The sequence below is a fragment of the Salmo salar genome, chromosome 14 (assembly GCF_965601325.2).
Source record: "Salmo salar chromosome 14, fSalSal1, whole genome shotgun sequence".
NCBI lineage: Eukaryota > Metazoa > Chordata > Actinopteri > Salmoniformes > Salmonidae > Salmo > Salmo salar.
In genome coordinates this window covers 74747792-74767079 of record NC_138304.1, presented here as the reverse complement: position 1 = coordinate 74767079, position 19288 = coordinate 74747792, and the positions used below count along the sequence as shown (strand labels likewise).

The 19288-nt window shown below is 42.8% G+C and overlaps 1 protein-coding gene across 1 annotated transcript in view; it reads right to left on the bottom strand.

Moving 5' to 3' along the window:
* The window catches only part of LOC106569870 (brevican core protein), a 34283-nt gene extending 16786 nt beyond the window's left edge, over window positions 1-17497 (bottom strand). The window contains exons 1-5 of the mRNA XM_082961192.1: window positions 17270-17497; window positions 2265-2344; window positions 1195-1572; window positions 798-972; window positions 277-404 (exon numbers count right to left, since the gene is read on the bottom strand). Coding sequence (XP_082817318.1) covers window positions 277-404; window positions 798-972; window positions 1195-1572; window positions 2265-2344; window positions 17270-17289 — 781 coding nt within the window. The 5' untranslated portion in view covers window positions 17290-17497. The remainder of the gene's footprint in view (window positions 1-276; window positions 405-797; window positions 973-1194; window positions 1573-2264; window positions 2345-17269) is intronic.
* Between the last annotated feature and the right edge of the window lie 1791 nt (window positions 17498-19288).

Sequence of the window (19288 nt, the reverse complement as noted above, 5' to 3'; positions counted from 1 at the left end):
GATATTTACACTGTCACTATTCACACTGCCTTTTTTGGGGGAGCTATTCACACTGTCACTATTTACATTGCCTTTTTACGGGGAGCTATTCACACTGTCACTATTTACACTGCCTTTTTACAGGGAGCTATTTACACTGTCACTATTCACACTGCCTTTTTTTGGGGAGCTATTCACACTGTCACTATTTACATTGCCTTTTTACAGGGAGCTATTCACACTGTCACTATTCACACTGCCTTTTTACGGGAAGCTATTCACAAGTTTTTTTTTTACCATCAATATGCTCCACATAACAATACACATCAAACAGCTCCTCTGGTTCCAGCGTCCCATAGTTCCTCACTCCTGGGCGGCCATCCATGTCACCATAGCAACCTTCCCGGGGAACTTGGATTGGATATCTGCGGAATAGGTGCAAAAACTGAAAATATTTGTATTTCCTGTGCTAAGAAAATGTTGTAAAGACTAACTCTGATAGGTGAGGGGCCTCAGTCATTGTTTTTTCATCTGTTAGTGGGAATTGTTGTGTGTGTTGGGAACACAGACCAAATAGAGTCCCTATCTTACACATGTAAGCAATGATAATGCTCATGAGGAAATCTAACATAATTAACACCAGGACTAGAGTGAGACTGATTCAGGTCAACATACAGTCTGCCAGAAAATAGTATTACATACCACACGGTGGGCCAAATTCAAAACCCCCAGCAGCCTATAGGCGTGTGAATTAGTCAAAACAAAGTATTGCACCTTTAAGATATGTGTCTTTGTATTATAAGACAAGTTGTGGATACCTGACAGATTGGTCAGCGAGCCAGCCGGCGTCACACTGCTCATATCCATCGTAATAGGCTGCCAGAAGCTGGTCGGGAGTAGCAATGTGTGCCCCAATGCTCTCGCACACCCCCTGGGCCTCACTGAACGAAAATGCATAGCGACCAGAGGCATGTCTGTAGTGGAAGACCACACCTACATGCACACACGTGTGCACAAACACAAACATACACACACAAGCTCAAATACACAATATGTTGTAAAAACTGAAAGAAAAATATTAATAGTTGCATATAAGGCAAAATCTGGTTGTTTCTAAACCTGTTCGCAGTCTCTAAACCTGTTTGACAAGTAAAAAAAAATCTAAGAAATTCACATCGACTCCTACAACCTTAAAAATCCTTCTCCCTCTGTTACCTTTGACCTTGAGCTGTGTGAAGTTGCTTGCGTCGTCCAGGCCCTGCTGCACCTCGCAACGGTAGTGCCCTGTGTCTGTTGAGCGCAGCTCCCCCAGCCAGAGGGAAAGGTCCTCGGGCGAGTCTGCAAAGTTGACCAAGGAAGCTCGTTCTCTGTAGGCCTCGTTGACCTTCACCCTTTGACCCCGCGCCACCAGGATCTCTGTCTCCTCCTGCTCCCCATCATGCAACACGCTCCACTTGACCCGGGGCGGGATGGGGGGCGAGGAGGACGAGGGGGACAGGGACACCAGACAGGGGATTGTGATGGAGCCTCCTAGCTGTGCAGTGTAGATCGGGGTTGCCTTGGAGATGGTGACCTGGAGTTGTCGGTTGTCATCTGAGTCAGGAAGGAGAGACACAGTGAGTAAATGATGCTGACAGAGTAAGTGGCCGGCTATTGACCTCTAGTGGTGATGGTGAATAATGCATTTCAGGGACAATCTTCAAAATTCTGCAGCAATGGTTATATTCCATGGATAAGAATAATTTCCCACAAAAATATATGATTACGGAGTGGGCGGAAAAGCAAATGCTTTAATCAGCTACATGTTGAATATATAGAAATATAAATTATACATAATCCACATTTATATGAACTATCTTCTATCCCAAGCAACTGTAATACAGCAACTATTATGCAGCAATTACTATACAGCAACTGAGGCTTTAAAGTTTAGTTCATGAGGACCACAGGGCTGCTAAGGCTAAAGGGATACTTTGTGATACCATTTTATGTCTCTGCGTCCAGTATGAAGGAAGTTAAGAGGTAGTTTTGTGAGCCAATGCTACCTACATTAGCACAATGACTAGAAGTCTACAGGAACAGCTAGCAGGCTATTGCGCTAATGCTAGCAGAGACATAAAAATGGTATCCACAAGTTCATCTGACTCTGCGGAAGTAGATAAAGGCTAAAATCCCAAAGTATCCCTTTAAAATAATAACCTGAAATCAAAATAAAAGTTTTAATGCAATGCATTGTCATCCCAAATAATGATAGTCCATCAAAATCCACGTTAGAAGATCTGTACCTTCTGAGTATCCTGTTTGGGCGGGGAAAGCCAGGGTCAGATGGCAAACTGTGCACAGAAGGAGGAGGAACCTTACTGGTCTGTGGAGGAGAGGTAGTGAGATGAGGGAAAAAAATGGACATATTACATATGGCATATGCACCTCATTTGTACCTCATTGAAAGAAACAATCTCTACTTCGCCAATTGGTTACAGTATTATTTTTGTTGGCTTATTTTACTCCTCCATTATATACCCTCTATGATTTGAGCGTAGATAAGGACAGAGGGGGCAGAGAGTGATGAATGATGAGTATTAAAATGTTAGATCCAACAAGTAGTTTGAATGACATAAACAGCGTCAAACTGATCGATAGAGAGATGAGAGAGAGCAGGAGCAGAGAGAAGGAGGTGTGGAGAAATAGAGGATGATGAGATTGAAAGTGTAGCTGATGAAAAGCACATGCAGTATGAGGAAAAAATGTGGGGGTGACAGAAAATGGACCATTTATGGGAATAAAGTAAAGACTAAACGGTCTTAATTCAATAAAATAAAAAGATCAGGGACCTTGAAATATCCTAATACAGGACACAGAGACATTGGAGGAGCAGATGCTCAGCCCCCAAAAAGGAATCCGGCGGCACATCTACATCTGACCGCAAGCTATTCATCACCTCCAAGAGAAAATTACACGTCTGCATAGCCCAGGGCTGCCTGCCAGTGCTTCTTCACCAGTCTGACCCTGTTATTAGCTCAGCAGACATGGCAGGCGGCTCTCACTGACCTCACACAACCTCAGAGGAAGCCACGATGGAAAGGGGAGGGGCCATAAACATCTACCTCACACAAATGAGGGCAGAGGCATTTTTGACAAAAGACAGCAGAAGTACTTCTTATGTTTTTCAAAATACTTTTCAGAAAGGACAGGGCAACAAACTTTACCTCATACTTTTGAGTACTTTCAGAACCTTCTCCAAAAGGGTATGCTTTTTACCTTTAACCTCATATAATTTAAAATATTTCAATTTTGTGTGTCTTGACCACCAGTTGAATCACCTATACGACTACGATTTCACTCATAACATCTTTATGCCATCCCCGTTTTTCCTAGATGCACTTTCCAAAGATTCTGCAGACTTGAAAAATGTGCGTAAATTACCCTTTAGAGAAAATATTTAAATTGTCAACGTCCCTCTAAACCTGATAAGTTGCCTAGTTTCCTGCGTTTGGCTTAGCTGGTCGTAAAAACCTCTCTTCCTCCATGAATGTTGAAGGGAGAATCTCAATTGGTATTCTCAACTCCTTGCATCCTCTTCTCCTCACCTCTTTTTTCAAAAAGCCAAAGGTAATCAAGGAGAGGAGGGGATGAAACGTGGAAACAAATGCACTTCTATGAAATGAGACCTTCTTCACTAGCACGTCATGACAGTTACAGGCGTGGTATCCCAACATAAATGTGTGAAGCATTAAAACTAAATGTAGGTAGTTGTGCTACAGATATTCTAGATAAAAGGATAAGTAGTGTATCGTTTTTAAATATGTGCAACAGCTGATTCAAAGGGGGTGTGGCAGATTTCAAAACTCTTCTGCTGAGGATTTCGCGAGAGGAGGCTATCGAGGTGAAAAGGACACTCCTGCATTCGCCTACTGACAAACTGACACTCTCCTCGACCACTTGACCACTTCCGGGTCACAGAGGAGAGGAGGACGGAGTTCAGGAAAGGACAGACTTTTGGCCAATTGAGAATATCCCTGAACGTTTGTCGACTGGTAGCATTAGCAGAGTTGCCAACAAACGGAAGTTAACAAGGCGACACTCCATCTTAACTTCTCCTTCACATTTACTGGATTGGTTGAAAAGTGCAGAAGAGAACCTTCCTTAACAGTTTTTTTTTTTAAATTCGTCCAGAACAGAATGTGGGGGATCTAGTTTCAGGCGTTTCTTTTACGCCTAGCTATGTTAGGTTAGCTGACTGGGTAAGTATACAGTGTGGCTGGTGCCATCTAGTAGCGGTGAAGAAAAATGCATTTTGGGGAAATTCTGCAGCAATGCTAAATTCTGCGGATAAAGGCACATTTTTGTGCCTTTTCTGCAAAAAAAAGCAATAATTGCGGGAAACCAACTTTTTGAAAAATGCTCCAGTTATCTGTCTTTGTTACACATATTTGTGAATATTGTTTTTGTTTCATTTGCATTATTTTTCAGTCAGACACAGTAGACTATTAACAGACACAGTAGACTATTAACAGACACAGTAGACTATTAACAGACACAGTAGACTATTAACAGACACAGTAGACTATTAAGTCAATTGAACTGCAGACAGTGTTTTAGAGACAAGCAGAGTCTGTGAGCTGCTCAAAAAAGTACAACCCTGCTTACATTAAATGAAGAAGGTCTTCCCATCAAAATACACACAAATACTCTGTGTGTGTGTGTGCGTGTGTGTGTGTGTGTGTGTGTGTGTGTGTGTGTGTGTGGGGGGGGGGGGGGGGGGGGGGGGGGGGGGAGAGTACACTCCTATCCAGCTGGCTTGATTCAGGCTTTTTTAGTCATTCTATGTGACTGAAATTCTAATAATCAAGCACCAGTTGCAACAATCCACCTCCAACAGTTTCACAGAGCTTACTACTGGCCTACTAAATGAGCCCCAGACACCCACTAAACAGAGCCAAGTTCATTCGACTGACCAAGGAAGACCCAGCACATATGTTTTACCAGTACACTTCTCTGGATACCCAAGATCACCTTCCATCATGATACAAGTCATGGTAAGGAATATGTAAATGCAGGAGACAACACATAACCTACTCTGAGCTGTCTGTGTTAAAGGGCTCGTACAGTAGCTACTCTGATGCGGGTTGTAGCTACAAATGTATAAACGGTTGTCGCTTCATCTCTTGGAGGCTTGAAGTACTTAGAACTTTGAAGTCCAGACCTATACTCATGTCATTCCTACTTTTAATTGATGCTTGTTTTGCTTTTCAAGTGCTTTGAGATTTGTTTACTTGTATATGCTGTGTACTGCAATTCAGCTTTTAGCTGCCAAGTACGGCCTACATGTAAAATGTAACAAACTACTATTTCTAATAATAATAATAATACTTCTACTAACATTTGTGGATATTCACTCTCTTCTGTGTTAAGTGAAATTGAAAGTCAAGTCCTTATATGACCCTTTGAATGTGAGCATTTCGGGACCACTTCAAAGTGTTTGCCCAAAAATCTGTCTTACAAAGTAATTACGTAGGCAGAGACAGTTTAACTACAGTGTAAGTACATATTATTCCATAATATTTAAAGGTCGACTCAGCGCTACGACATTGGCACGAGCAGCACCACAGAAGTTGAGCTGAGAACGATGCAAGACGTTGCTCTCACACAGTCACACATAAGATCTGCACATGTGTACAGGTGTGCTTCATGCTGCTACAACGTAGTAACTACAGAACCAAAACAGCGGATAAGTTTAGCCTCACGCTTCAACATTGTTGAGGAAATCAGCCCAATATTGTGTATAGATCTTGCATCGCTGAGTCTACCACCTCTACAGGATCGGTGTCCCCGCCACGGGACGGTTAAGCTAACATAGGCTAATGTGATTAGCATGAGGTTGTAAGCAACAAAACAAAATCCCAGGACATAGACATATCTGATATGGGCAGAAAGCTTCAATTCTTGTTAATCTAACTGCACTGTCCAATTTACAGTAGCTATTACAGTGTAAGAATACCATGCTACTGTTTGAGGAGAGTGCACAATTATGAACTTGAAAAACTATTAGGCACATTTGGGCAGTCTTGATACAATATTTTGAACAGCTGTGCAATGGTTCATTGGATCAATCTAACACTTTGCGCGCACACTGTTGCCATCTAATGGCCAAAATCTAAATTGCTCCTGGGCTGGAATAATACATTATGTCCTTTCTCTTGCATTTCAAAGATGACAGGACAAAAAAATTAAATAAAAAATAAAGGTGCAGTTTTGTCACACAACACAATGCCAATGATGTCTCAAGTTTTGAGGGAGCGTGCAATTGGCATGCTGACTGCAGGAATGTCCACCATAACTGTTGCTAGAGAATTTAATGTTACTTTCTCTACCATAAACCGCCTCCAAGGTCGTTTTAGAGAATTTGGCAGTACGTCCAACCGGCCTCACAACTGCAGACCATGTATAACTATGCCACCAGGACAGCTGATGAAACTGAGGACTATTTCTGTCTAATAAAGCCCTTTTGTGGTGAAAAAGTCATTCTGATTGGCTGGATCTGTCTCCGCAGTGGGTGGGCCCATGCCCTCCCAGGCTCACCCATGGCTGCACCCCTGCCTAGTCATGTGAAATCCATAGATTAGGGCCTAATTAATTCATTTCAATTGACTGATTTCCTTATAAGATCTGTAACTCACTAAAATCATTGACATTTTTGCATGTTACGTTAATATTTTTGTTCAGTATAAATATATATATATATACTGCTAAAAAAAATAAAGGGAACACTTAAACAACACATCCTAGATCTGAATGAAATAAATAATCTTATTAAATACTTTTTTCATTACATAGTTGAATGCGCTGACAACAAAACCACACATAAACAATCAATGGAAATCCAATTTATCAACCCATGGAGGTCTGGATTTGGAGTCACACTCAAAATTAAAGTGGAAAACCACACTACAGGCTGATCCAACTTTGATGTAATGTCCTTAAAACAAGTCAAAATGAGGCTCAGTAGTGTGTGTGGCCTCCACGTGCCTGTATGACCTCCCTACAACGCCTGGGCATGCTCCTGATGAGGTGGCGGATGGTCTCCTGAGGGATCTCCTCCCAGACCTGGACTAAAGCATCCGCCAACTCCTGGACAGTTTGTGGTGCAACGTGGCGTTGGTGGATGGAGCGAGACATGATGTCCCAGATGTGCTCAATTGGATTCAGGTCTGGGGAACGGGCGGGCCAGTCCATAGCATCAATGCCTTCCTCTTGCAGGAACTGCTGACACACTCCAGCCACATGAGGTCTAGCATTGTCTTGCATTAGGAGGAACCCAGGGCCAACCGCACCAGCATATGGTCTCACAAGGGGTCTGAGGATCTCATCTCGGTACCTAATGGCAGTCAGGCTACCTCTGGCGAGCACATGGAGGGCTGTGCGGCCCCCCAAAGAAATGCCACCCCACACCATGACTGACCCACCGCCAAACTGGTCATGCTGGAGGATGTTGCAGGCAGCAGAACGTTCTCCACGGCGTCTCCAGACTGTCACGTCTGTCACATGTGCTCAGTGTGAACCTGCTTTCATCTGTGAAGAGCACAGGGCGCCAGTGGCTAATTTGCCAATCTTGGTGTTCTCTGGCAAATGCCAAACGTCCTGCATGGTGTTGGGCTGTAAGCACAACCCCCACCTGTGGACGTCGGGCCCTCATACAACCCTCATGGATTCTGTTTCTGACCATTTGAGCAGACACATGCACATTTGTGGCCTGCTGGAGGTCATTTTGCAGGGCTCTGGTAGTGCTCCTCCTGCTCCTCCTTGCACAAAGGCGGAGGTAGTGGTCCTGCTGCTGGGTTGTTGCCCTCCTACGGCCTCCTCCACGTCTCCTGATGTACTGGCCTGTCTCCTGGTAGCGCCTCCATGCTCTGGACACTACGCTGACAGACACAGCAAACCTTCTTGCCACAGCTCGCATTGATGTGCCATCCTGGATGAGCTGCACTACCTGAGCCACTTGTGTGGGTTGTAGACTCCGTCTCATGCTACCACTAGAGTGAAAGCACCGCCAGCATTCAAAAGTGACCAAAACATCAGCCAGGAAGCATAGGAACTGAGAAGTGGTCTGTGGTCTCCACCTGCAGAACCAGTCCTTTATTGGGGGTGTCTTGTTTATTGCCTATAATTTCCACATGTTGTCTATTCCATTTGCACAACAGCATGTGAAATTTATTGTCAATCAGTGTTGCTTCCTACGTGGACAGTTTGATTTCACAGAAGTGTGATTGACTTGGAGTTACATTGTGTTGTTTAAGTGTTCCCTTTATTTTTTTGAGCAGTATATATATATATATATATATATATATATATATCTACAGTACCGCTTAAAAGTTTGGACACACCTACTCATTCAACTGTTTTTGTGCACTGTTTCTTGGGCCAAGAAACACGAGAAATGGACATTAGACCGGTGGAAATCTGTCCTTTGTACTGATGGACCGCAGAGTGAAGCAGCCAACAAGTGCTCAGCATATGTGGGAAATCCTTCAAGACTGTTGGAAAAGCATTCCCCGTGAAGCTGGTTGAGAGAATGCCAAGAGTGTGCAAAGCTGTCATCAAGGCAAAGTGTGGCTACTTTGAAGAATCTGAAATAAAAAATATATTTGACACTTTTTGGTTACTACATGATTCCATATGCGTTATTTCATAGTTTTGATGTCTTCACTATTATTCTACAATTTAGAAAATAGTAAAAATAAAGAAAAACACTTGAATGAGTAGGCGTGTCCAAACTTTTGACTGGTACTGTACATAAGCACACATGCACTATAAAGTATGTGTTTCTTTCTGAGTCAACATTTAGGCCGGGATTCCATCCAACACAGATTAGTGAGCTGCGTACAACAGGATAATTTAAAAGGCAATTTTCCAGATGTTCATGAAAATCATGTTAGCTGAAGTCACTCACAATCAAGTCAATCTTAGTCAATCGCAGTGCACAGGTCATTCATCTGTGTTTTTTTAATCCTTACTCTCATCATTACTGTTACTTTATATGAAATGACAATCTATCCATGCAAAGGTCTCCAAATACAAAGCAAACAAAGAGACACAAGTGTAGTATAAAACGGCACTCTCTTGTGGTCGAATAAATGTTGTTTGTATTCATGCCAGCTGGGTTAGCTCCACAGACATGCAGCCATTAGTATTCTTGACTAGAAAATGTCTCACAAAAGGTGAGCGACGGGCAAGAGGACAGCTGCACACTGTGATTCACTTTATATCAGTTTTCTTACAAAAGTCCATGTGGGAAGATTACAGGACAAGAGGCTCTGGCACACTTTATTTAATTTTTTTATGGAAAAGGAAGCCGAAAACCACTAGGAATCCCTTTAAACAGGACTTGGCCACATGAAGAGAACGCTAACCAGGGATGTATATAATTGTTATATGAGTATCCATAAACACAGGTTTGTATCCATCCTAATGGCGACAGACTGATGACGGGGAATAAAATGGCGGTCATGCCTGGTTATCTTTCAGGAAGAACGTCCTTGGACTTAAAGTCATTGTGCCGCCAGCTTTTCTGCTCTTTTTAATTAAGAAAACAGTGAATAGAACTCAAGCATCACCCAGAGACACCACCAAGAGCAATTCCATATCCAGAAAAAGCTGCCTGTGCAATATCCACAAGTACATGATACACAGTATAAAATAGGGCTCTTTCAACCGGTTCTTAACTTTTACCAGATCTATTTTGTTATATTCTCCTACATCCCTTTCACATTTCCACAAACTTCAAAGTGTTTCCTTCAAATGGTACCAAGAATATGCATATCCTTGCTTCAGGGCCTGAGCTACAGGAAGTTAGATTTGGTTATGTGATTTTAGGCGAAAATTGAAAATAAGGGGGCGGATCCTTAAGAGTTAAAGCGTAAATCATAGTCCACAGACACTAAGACTTGATAGTCCGGCGTCCCATTGTGACATACGCGGCTCTGAGACCATTGTCCACAGGGGACGCACAGCCCCAACGCACACCTTCCCAAAATTCCCAACCGATGCGGCTCCCATGTACACGTCCTTTTTTTCATTTGAAAGTGTTGACAGTTGGAGAAATTGCTTGGGCTGCGCTGAGAATTTGACAAGTATGAAAGCCAATGGTACAATATTCTAGAACACTGCTGTGCAAACGCATACAAGGTTTGGACTATGATACCTGCTTTATGCAGACACAAAAAGACAGGTAGAATGCAAGCAAAACGTTGTTGAGAAGTAACTGTGGGGACTTTGAAAAATAGGTTATCACAACCCATTCTGCACTTTATTATGATATCAAACACTTATACTGTACTGTGTTGTGATGCACTGTGTTCTATAGTCACCAACCCTGAGCCAAGGGGGCTATGTGATGTGCAGCTTTTTGTTCCAGCCCACCACAAACACTTCTGTTCCAATCAATTAGTTCAATCAAATTAGTTCATTCTGGTGCCTTAGTGAAGGGCTGGACCAAAAGCCTGCACACCCTGTATCTCTCCCGGATCCTGGGTTGGTTGACTACAGGTATACTGACATACATGTCTCATACAAGAGGCGTACCAAGGTCAAATCACATAAAACAGCTGCAAGATGGCGCTGATAGAGATGGAAGCTTCGCTTCTAAACTGTGCAGTATTTCGTTTTTTTTATGTATTATTTCTTACATTGTTAGCTCAGAAAACCATAAGTGTTATTACATACAGCCGGAAAGAACTATTGGATATCAGAGAGACGTCAACTTACCAGCACAACCAGCACTACGACCAGGAATACGACTTTCCCAAAATGGATCCTTTGTCTACACCTCCCAGGGCATTTGAACTGATTCCAGAGGCCGACCCAAAACAACACCATCGGAGGAGAGGGTACCGGAGCGGTCTTCTAGTGAGGCTTCGGATGCGCGCACACCACCCACCGCTTCCGAGTATATTACTTGCTAATGTCCAGTCCCTACAGTAGTTAACAAAATCGATGAAATCAGGGCAAGAGTTGCTATCCAAAGAGATATCTGGGATTGTAACTTACTCTGTTTCATGAAAACATGGCTAGCTGGGGACAAGGTTGTCGGAGTCCATACAGCCAACGGGTTTCTCAGTGCATCGCACCGACAGGAATAAACATCTCTCCGGTAACAAGAAGGGCGTGGGTGTACGTTTCATGATGTAACTCATGGTGTAATTGTAACAACATACAAGAACTCAGGTCATTTTTTTCACCTGACCTAGAATTCCTCACAGTCAAATGCGGACCATATTATCTCCCAAGAGAACTCTCCTCGGTAGTCGTCACAGCCATGTATATCCCCCCGCAAGCGGATACCAAGACGGCCAACAAGGAACTTCACTGGACTTTATGCAAACTGGAAACCATATATCCTGATTTATTGTAGCTGGAGATTTTAACAAAGTTAATTTGAGAACAAGGCTACCTAACTTCTATAAGCATATAATTTGCAGTACACAAGCGAGTAACACGCTCGACCATTGCTACTCCAACTTCCGCCATGCATACAAGGCCCTCCCCCGTCCTCCTTTTGGAAAATCCGACCATGACTCCATCTTGTTGCTCCCCTCCTATAGGCAGAAACTAAAACAGGAAGCACCCGTGCTTAGGCCTATCCAATGCTGGTCTGACCAATCGGATTCCATGCTTCAAGATTGCTTCGATCACATGGACTGGGATATGTTCCGGGTAGCCTCAGAAAATAACATTGACGTATATGCCGACTCGATGAGCAAGTTTATAAGGAAGTGTATAGGAGATCTTGTACCCACTGTGGCTATTAAAACATTCCCTAACCAGAAACTGTGGATTGATGGCAGGATTCGCGCAAAACTGAAAGCACGTACCACCGCATTTAGTCATGGCTAGGCGACTGGAAACATGGCCGAATACAAACAGTGTAGTTATTCCCTCCATAAGGCAATCAAACAAGCAAACCATCAGTATAGTGACAAAGTTGAGTTGAATTCAACGGCTCAAACACGAGACATATATGGCAGGGTCTACAGACAATCAAGGATTACAAAAAGGAAACCAGCCCTGTCGTGGACATCGACGCCTTGCTTCCAGACAAATTAAACAACTTCTTTGCACGCTTTGAGGACAATACAGTGCCAACAACACGGCCCGCTACCAAAGCCTGTGGGCTCTCCTTCTCCGTGGCTGACGTGAGTAAAACATTTAAACGTGTTAACCCTTGCAAGGCTGCCAGCCCAGACGGCATCCCTAGCCTCGTCCTCAGAGCATGCGCAGACCAGCTGGCTGGTGTGTTTATGGACATATTCAATCAATCCCTATCCCAGTCTGCTGTCCCCACATGCTTCAAGATGGCTACCATTGTTCCTGTTCCCAAGAAAGCAAAGATAACTGAACTAAATGACTGTCGCCCTGTAGCACTCACTTCTGTCATCATGAAGTGCTTTGAGATACTAGTCAAGGATCATATCACCTCCACCCTACCTGGCACACCCAACTGCTTACCGCCCCAATAGGTCCACAGACGATGCAATCGCCATCACACTGCACACTGCCTTATCCCATCAGGACAAGCGGAATACCTATGTAAGAATGCTGTTCATTGACTACAGCTCAGCATTCAACACCATAGTACCCTCCAATCTCATTATTAAGCATGAGACCCTGGGTCTCAACCCCGCCCTGTGCAAATGGGTCCTGGACTTCCTGACGGGCCGCCCCCAGGTGGTGAAGGTAGGAAACATCACCACCACTCCGCTGATCCTCAACACTGGGGCCCCACAAGGGTGCGTTCTCAGCCCCCTCCTGTACTCCCTGTTCCCCCATGACTGCGTGGCCATGCATGCCTCCAACTCAATCATCAAGTTTGCAGACGACACTACAGTGGTAGTCTTGATTACCAACAACAACGAGACGGCCTACAGGGAGGAGGTGAGGGCCCTCGGAGTGTGGTGTCAGGAAAATAAGCTCTCACTTAATGTCAGCAAAACAAAAGAGATGATCGTGGAGCACCCCCCTATCCACTTCGACGAGAAAGCAGTGGAAAAGGTGGAAAGTTTTAAGTTCCTCGGTTTACACACCACCGACAAACTGAAATGGTCCACGCACATAGTGTGGTGAAGAAGACGCAACAGCACCTCTTTAATCTCAGGAGGCTGAAAAAATGTGTCTTGTCACTGAAAACCCTCACTAACTTTTACAGGTGCACAATTGAGAGCATCCTGTTGGGCTGTATCACCGCCTGGTACGGTAACTGCACCGCCCACAACCTCAGGGCTCTCCAGAGGATGGTGATTTCTGCACAATGCATCACCGGGGGCAAACTACCTGCCCTCCAGGACACCTACAACACCTGATGTCAAAGGAAGGCAAAAAAGATAATCAAGGCCACTGCCCGTTCACCCCGCTTCCATCCAGAAAGTGAGGTTAGTACAGGTGCATCAAAGCTGGGACAGAGAGATAGAAGCTGTTTTTCAATCTCAAGGCCATCATACTGTTAAACAGCCATCACTAGCACAGAGAGGCGGCTGCCTACCTACAGACTTGATATCATTGGCCACTTTAATAAATGGTTCACTAGTCACTTCAATAATGCCACTTTAAGAATGTTTACATATCTCGCATTACTCATCTCATATGTATATAGTGTATACTTCACTATCTATTCTTTACTATCTATTGCATCTTAGCCACTCTGTTATTGCTCATCCATATATACTCATAAATTCTTATCCCATTCCTTTACTAGATTGTGTGTTTTGTTGTGGAATTTGTTAGATATTAGGTTTTGTTGTGGAATTGTTAGATATTGCTGCACTGTCGGATCTAGAAGCATAAGCATTTCGCTACACTCACAATAACATCTGCTAACCATGTGTATGTGACCAATACAATTTGATTTGATTTGAAGCTCTGTAGCTCTTGCACCCATTTTAGTGAGGTTGTGTTTTCTGTCGCTTAATTTCAAGGTTGGGGGATGCTTAATAGAGTGTTTAGTTTAGATCAAATCTTGCTTTCCCTCCTTACCTCCTGCTCTCCATCCCTTCACTTCCGTCAGGACACCTCTCACTCTTCTGCTTATGCTCCCACTCCTCCATCTCCCCCTCTCTTCTCCACCCGCCCAGCCTATATGTCGTGTCCATTACTGAAGTGAACTAAATGAGCCCACAGTCCCAGAGGCTGCGTGGTGAAAGCCAGAGAAACAGAGTGCACTCAGAGCAGCCGGCTCTCGCCTCCTGCAGGGTGGGATGAAAGGCAAGAAGGTGCATGATGTCCTGGTTTCCTGGATGAGGAGACTGAGGAGACAGTCACGGGGGAAGCAGAAGATGTTAGCAGTCTCTGCACGGCCCAGTGAGGCACAACATCCGCATGTTGTTTTATAGAAAACTACAAAAGGAATGTTCTGGCACAGATACAAAAGAGAATGTTGGCGGCTTGTTTTTAATTCTCTCAGCTCATTGTCTCTTCATCACTGGTCTGTCCTCCATAACCCTAGTTCATTTATTTAACTTCCCCTTTTTCAATGAACACCGGAGGCTAGTTCAAGTTCCTTTATTAAGTACTACCTCTGACTCTTCCCCACAACCTTGTCTGTTAAAGGGATAGTTCACGCAAATTACAATGCAATTTGGGTGAACTATCCCTTTAACAACCATGTAGAACCCAGTTACTTTTTGTTTATTAATTTAACCTGCTTCCACATATTCATAAATCATTCATGTCTGTTACCACAAAAAAAGCCCCTTAGGGAAGATTACTCTCCAACTCCCCAGTGTCTGTTTCCTCTATCACACATCCCATGAGTTTGCTCATCTTACCTCTACAGTCATGTATGGCTGCATTGTAAGTTGAGAAATGTGTGTGTGCTGTAATTTGAACTTTCACGTAAGTCAAGTATTAATGTCAATGGGAGAATGTTGTCATTGACGTGGAAATCTCTAGTAAGGATTATTACATATTATTTGGGCTGGAGAGTCAATAGATTCTAAATCCTAATGGATTTATCTATTTATCCATCCATCCTTCCTTTTCATGTAGCTAATAAAAAGTGTGTGAATCACACAACCAACCCCACTATTGCAATTTCAGATTCTTGGTTGAAAATTCTTTTTTGTTGTTGTTCTTTTAACCCTTTATCTCCCCAATTTTGAGATATCCAATTGGTACAGTCTAGACCCATCGCTGCAACTCCCGTACGGACTCGGGAGAGGCAAAGGTCGAGAGCCATGTGTCCTCTGAAACATGACCCTGCCAAGCCACACTGCTTCTTGACACACTGCGATGCAGTGCCTTAACTGCTGCGCCACTTGGGAGTGAAAAGTACATTTGATTGAACCGAATGAGTCTATCAGAAAGTGTCTTCAAATAAACTGAAATAGCAACAAAAAAATGGAAATTGAATTTTAGCCAACCCCCTGATTTGACTGAATTGAAATTGAATTGACCCCAACCCTTGTGTCAACATAGTTGTACTACCTACCAGTGGTTGACGAACTCTTCAAAAGTTCAAATTCACAACCAATGGTGGCAATAACATTTGTTTGTCAAGACTGCATCTTCAGACATAGCTTGGGGGGTGGATGTTCTACACTAATGTGGGCTCTGGACAACAACCTTTGTGGCCACAAAGCACACAAGCCAGGGATAATAACAAGTAATATACGCCCACTCTGTCACCAGCCATTTTAAATCACGTCTGGCAAATTAGGTTGGTTAAAATTAGCCCTGAAGTTGAATATTGATAATAGTTTGGTAGTTATGAGCTAGAATCCAATTGGTGCCACTAGATTAAAGTGCCAAAGCAGTACTGCGGGGGTAAGATCATATATGTGCAATCATCTTCTTCAGATGGATTGTATTGAGAGGAGAAGAATACCCATCATGAGGGTTAGCAACATCTCTCCTCAGAAAATAGTTCACATCAAAATTAAATAGCAACACGGTTGATATTTACTATAAATATTTACTATATTTGCTACTTTATTTTCAATTAAAATGATCAAAATGAAACAAAAATAGCTTCTTAGCAAAGAGCTATTTCTCAAGCAAGAATTTTGATAGGACTGTGGGAGTGGTCTGAGTGGGGAGGGGAAAACAGAAAACTAGATGTTATTGGCAGAGAGGTTTGGAACTCTCTTATTGGTCTATTGATGATGTCACCAGGCAGGCTAAAACTCCATCCCACCAAAACAGGCTGAAATTTCAAGCAGTCTTTTCAAACAGCTCTTACACAAAAAGGGATTTGTCCAAATTCCCACAATTTCACAGTATTATTCCAACTTCATAGGGTGGAAATAAATATAAAACACAGGTAATCACGATTTTGACTGCACTGGACCTTTAAAGTCGAATGTCACTGATAGAGACTGAGGCTTCTAGCCTATGTTGCCAAAGGCAACATGTCCACTAAGAGACTGCATTAGAGAGGGGGGAGTGAGAGAGAGAGCAAGAGAGAGAGAGAAATAGAGGTAGCAGGGAGGAGACAAGAGAGAGAGAGAGAGAGAGAGAGAGTGTGTAAGAGAGAAAGAAAGACTAAAGACAGTGTGAGAGATGCTATTTATGACCCTGTCTAAACTGAGAGTTACTAGGAGTGGTACTGTACTAGTGGAGAAGAGCAAAAAAGAAAGTGTTGAAGGAAAGTATAGAGTTGAATTATGTGTAAGTTTCTACATTAGAAAACGGGTGAAGAAGTCGACTGTACGTTTCTTAATGTAATTAAAGAGCTTTGCAAGATGTTCCACAAACCATATCAGAACTCTCAAAGGTCCACATAAAAACCCTCTTTCATCAGCAGCATTTAGTAGGCGACACCTTCGGCCCATAGTTGGTTCAAACTTTAAGCTACAAAGCAAAGTTTAAGAAGTATCAGCCAAAAGACACTGCATTAAGATTATGGAAATAAAAGTTATGTTACTGGGTTTGTCCTCAATCTGATGCAAAGACGTTACAATTACGCTGCCAAATGTCACTGTAGAATATTAGTAGAGTATTGTTATTAACATATACTTTTTTCCTGATAGTGCGCAGGTGAGCTTCAAAGAAATACGACCCTAATTGGTCTAAACCTGTTTGTAGCCCTATTATAGCCCATGTAAATAAGAGTAGGCTAAATTCAGGACCACCGGGGGAGGAACGCAATGCGAGGAAAGAAATAAAAGCTCCGTATCACATATAAATGCAGGTTATGGGTAAATACAATAAATATACTCTGACATAGCCAACTATAACTTTCTTCCCTCATTTAAGCGCCATCGGTCCAAAGCTGTTAGGCTAAATTAAATAAAACGTCACCTACCGCATTCTTTTGACAAACATTTCGATTAATGGTTGTGAAGTCCTGGACTTTATAATATTTTTGGTTGAAGTGAATTATTTTCGGTATCGTCTCCCTCTTGGTGCAGTGCGCGCGGGATATTGCGACGTTCGATACGGGACGGTCCTCAAGAATGCAGGGAGCTCTATGCAGGTATGGGACGCGTGCGTCCGACCGGCTGCAAAGAACAGGGAGAAAAGAGGGAGTTTGAGACAGTGAGGGCAAATATAAAATCTTGAACTGCCCACTTTTTTCATGGAACTAAGAGGATGGAGGAGAATGTGTCCGTCAAAAAGGGATGGGGTATAAAGTGGGATGGAATGACAGCCTACAGAGCAATGTCTCAACGTAGGCTTATTCGTCATAAAACTGATAGTGAATATGACATTTAATGGAAAGGACATGGTTATATTGCAGTAAAAGGGCGATAGAAGAGAAGTGCCGTGCGTAGAGAGGAGACAAACGGGGATAGTGCGTCAGTCAGTGCAGCATGCGGGCAAGTTGCTGATGCTGCAGGCACGCGCTGAGAGAGAGTATAGGCTAGATTCGCAGGAAGCACGCAAAGAAGACGATGTGAAGATGGGCTGCAGCCCACGAAAAAGCATATTGAATATAACGTATGCCTGCAGATATCCATGAATAGTGCATTTACAATAGGCTTATAATGTACTTACAATAGGTTCATTTTGGTCAAAGAACATAATACAAATTATTTAGAAATTCTATGTGTTATGTTAAATTAGGATATTATTTAGATCAAAATGAGTACATACAATGTTTATGTCCACAAAGGTTGCCACAGAGCTTTGAACTTCACAAAGTTCCTCTTCTGCTAATGATATCTGAAAGTGCATCATTGACAACATTGTCTTCTTAACCCCAAAGAGCAGTATGCAAAGCAAGCAGAGTGTGGCATCCCATCCCAAGGGTTAAAGTGTGAATTTGGGAAACAGAGTAGAGTTGAGTGGTTGGTACACAGTACATACAGTGCCTTCAGAAAGTACTCACACCCCTTGACTTTCTCCGCAATGTGTTGTGTCTGAGTCAATACATGTTAGAATCATCTTTGGCAGCGATTACGAATGTGAGCCTTTCTGGGTAAGTCTAAGCGCTTTCCACACCTGGATTGTACAATATTTGCACACTATTCTTTTTAAGTTTCAAACTGAATCAAGTTGGTTGTTGATCATTGCTAGACAGCCATTTTCAAGTCTTGCCACTCAGGAACATTCAATGTTGTCTGGTAAGCAACTCCAGTGTATATTTACCCTTGTGTTTTAGGTTATTGTTCTTCTGAAAGGTGAATTTGTCTCCCAATTTCTGTTGGAAAACAGACTGAACCAGATTTTTCTCTCGGATTTTGCCTGTGCTTTGCCCTATTCCTTTTCTTTCACATCATAAATAACTCCCTAGTCCTTGCCGATGACAAGCACACCAATAACATGATGCAGCTGATGTATGTTTTGGAATATTTGTATTCTGTACAGGCTTCCTTCTTTTCACTCTGTACAGAAAACAAATATTCCAAAACATACATCTTGTTTGCAATAAGGCACTAAAGTAAAGTTGCAAAGAAATTGGCAAAGAAATTAACTTTACCTTCTGAATACAATGCGCAATGTTTGTGGCAAATCCAACACAGCACTCTTCATAGTTTCAAGCATGGTGGTGGCTGCATCATGTTATGGGTTTGCTTGTCATCGGCAAGGACTAGGGAGTTATTTATGATTAGGTTAGTATTGTAGAGTAATTACAATGTTGTTAATCTACCTCCGTTTTCTCCTATCACAGCCATTAAACTCTAACTGTTTTAAAGCCACCATTGGCCTCATGTTGAAATCCCTGAGCAGTTTCCTTCATCTCTGGCAACTGAGTTAGGAAGGACTCCTGTATCTTTGTAATGACTGGGTGTATTGATACACCATCCAAAGTGTAATTAATAACTTCACCCTGCTCAAAGGGATATTCAATGCCTGCTTTTCATTTGTTTTACCCATCTAC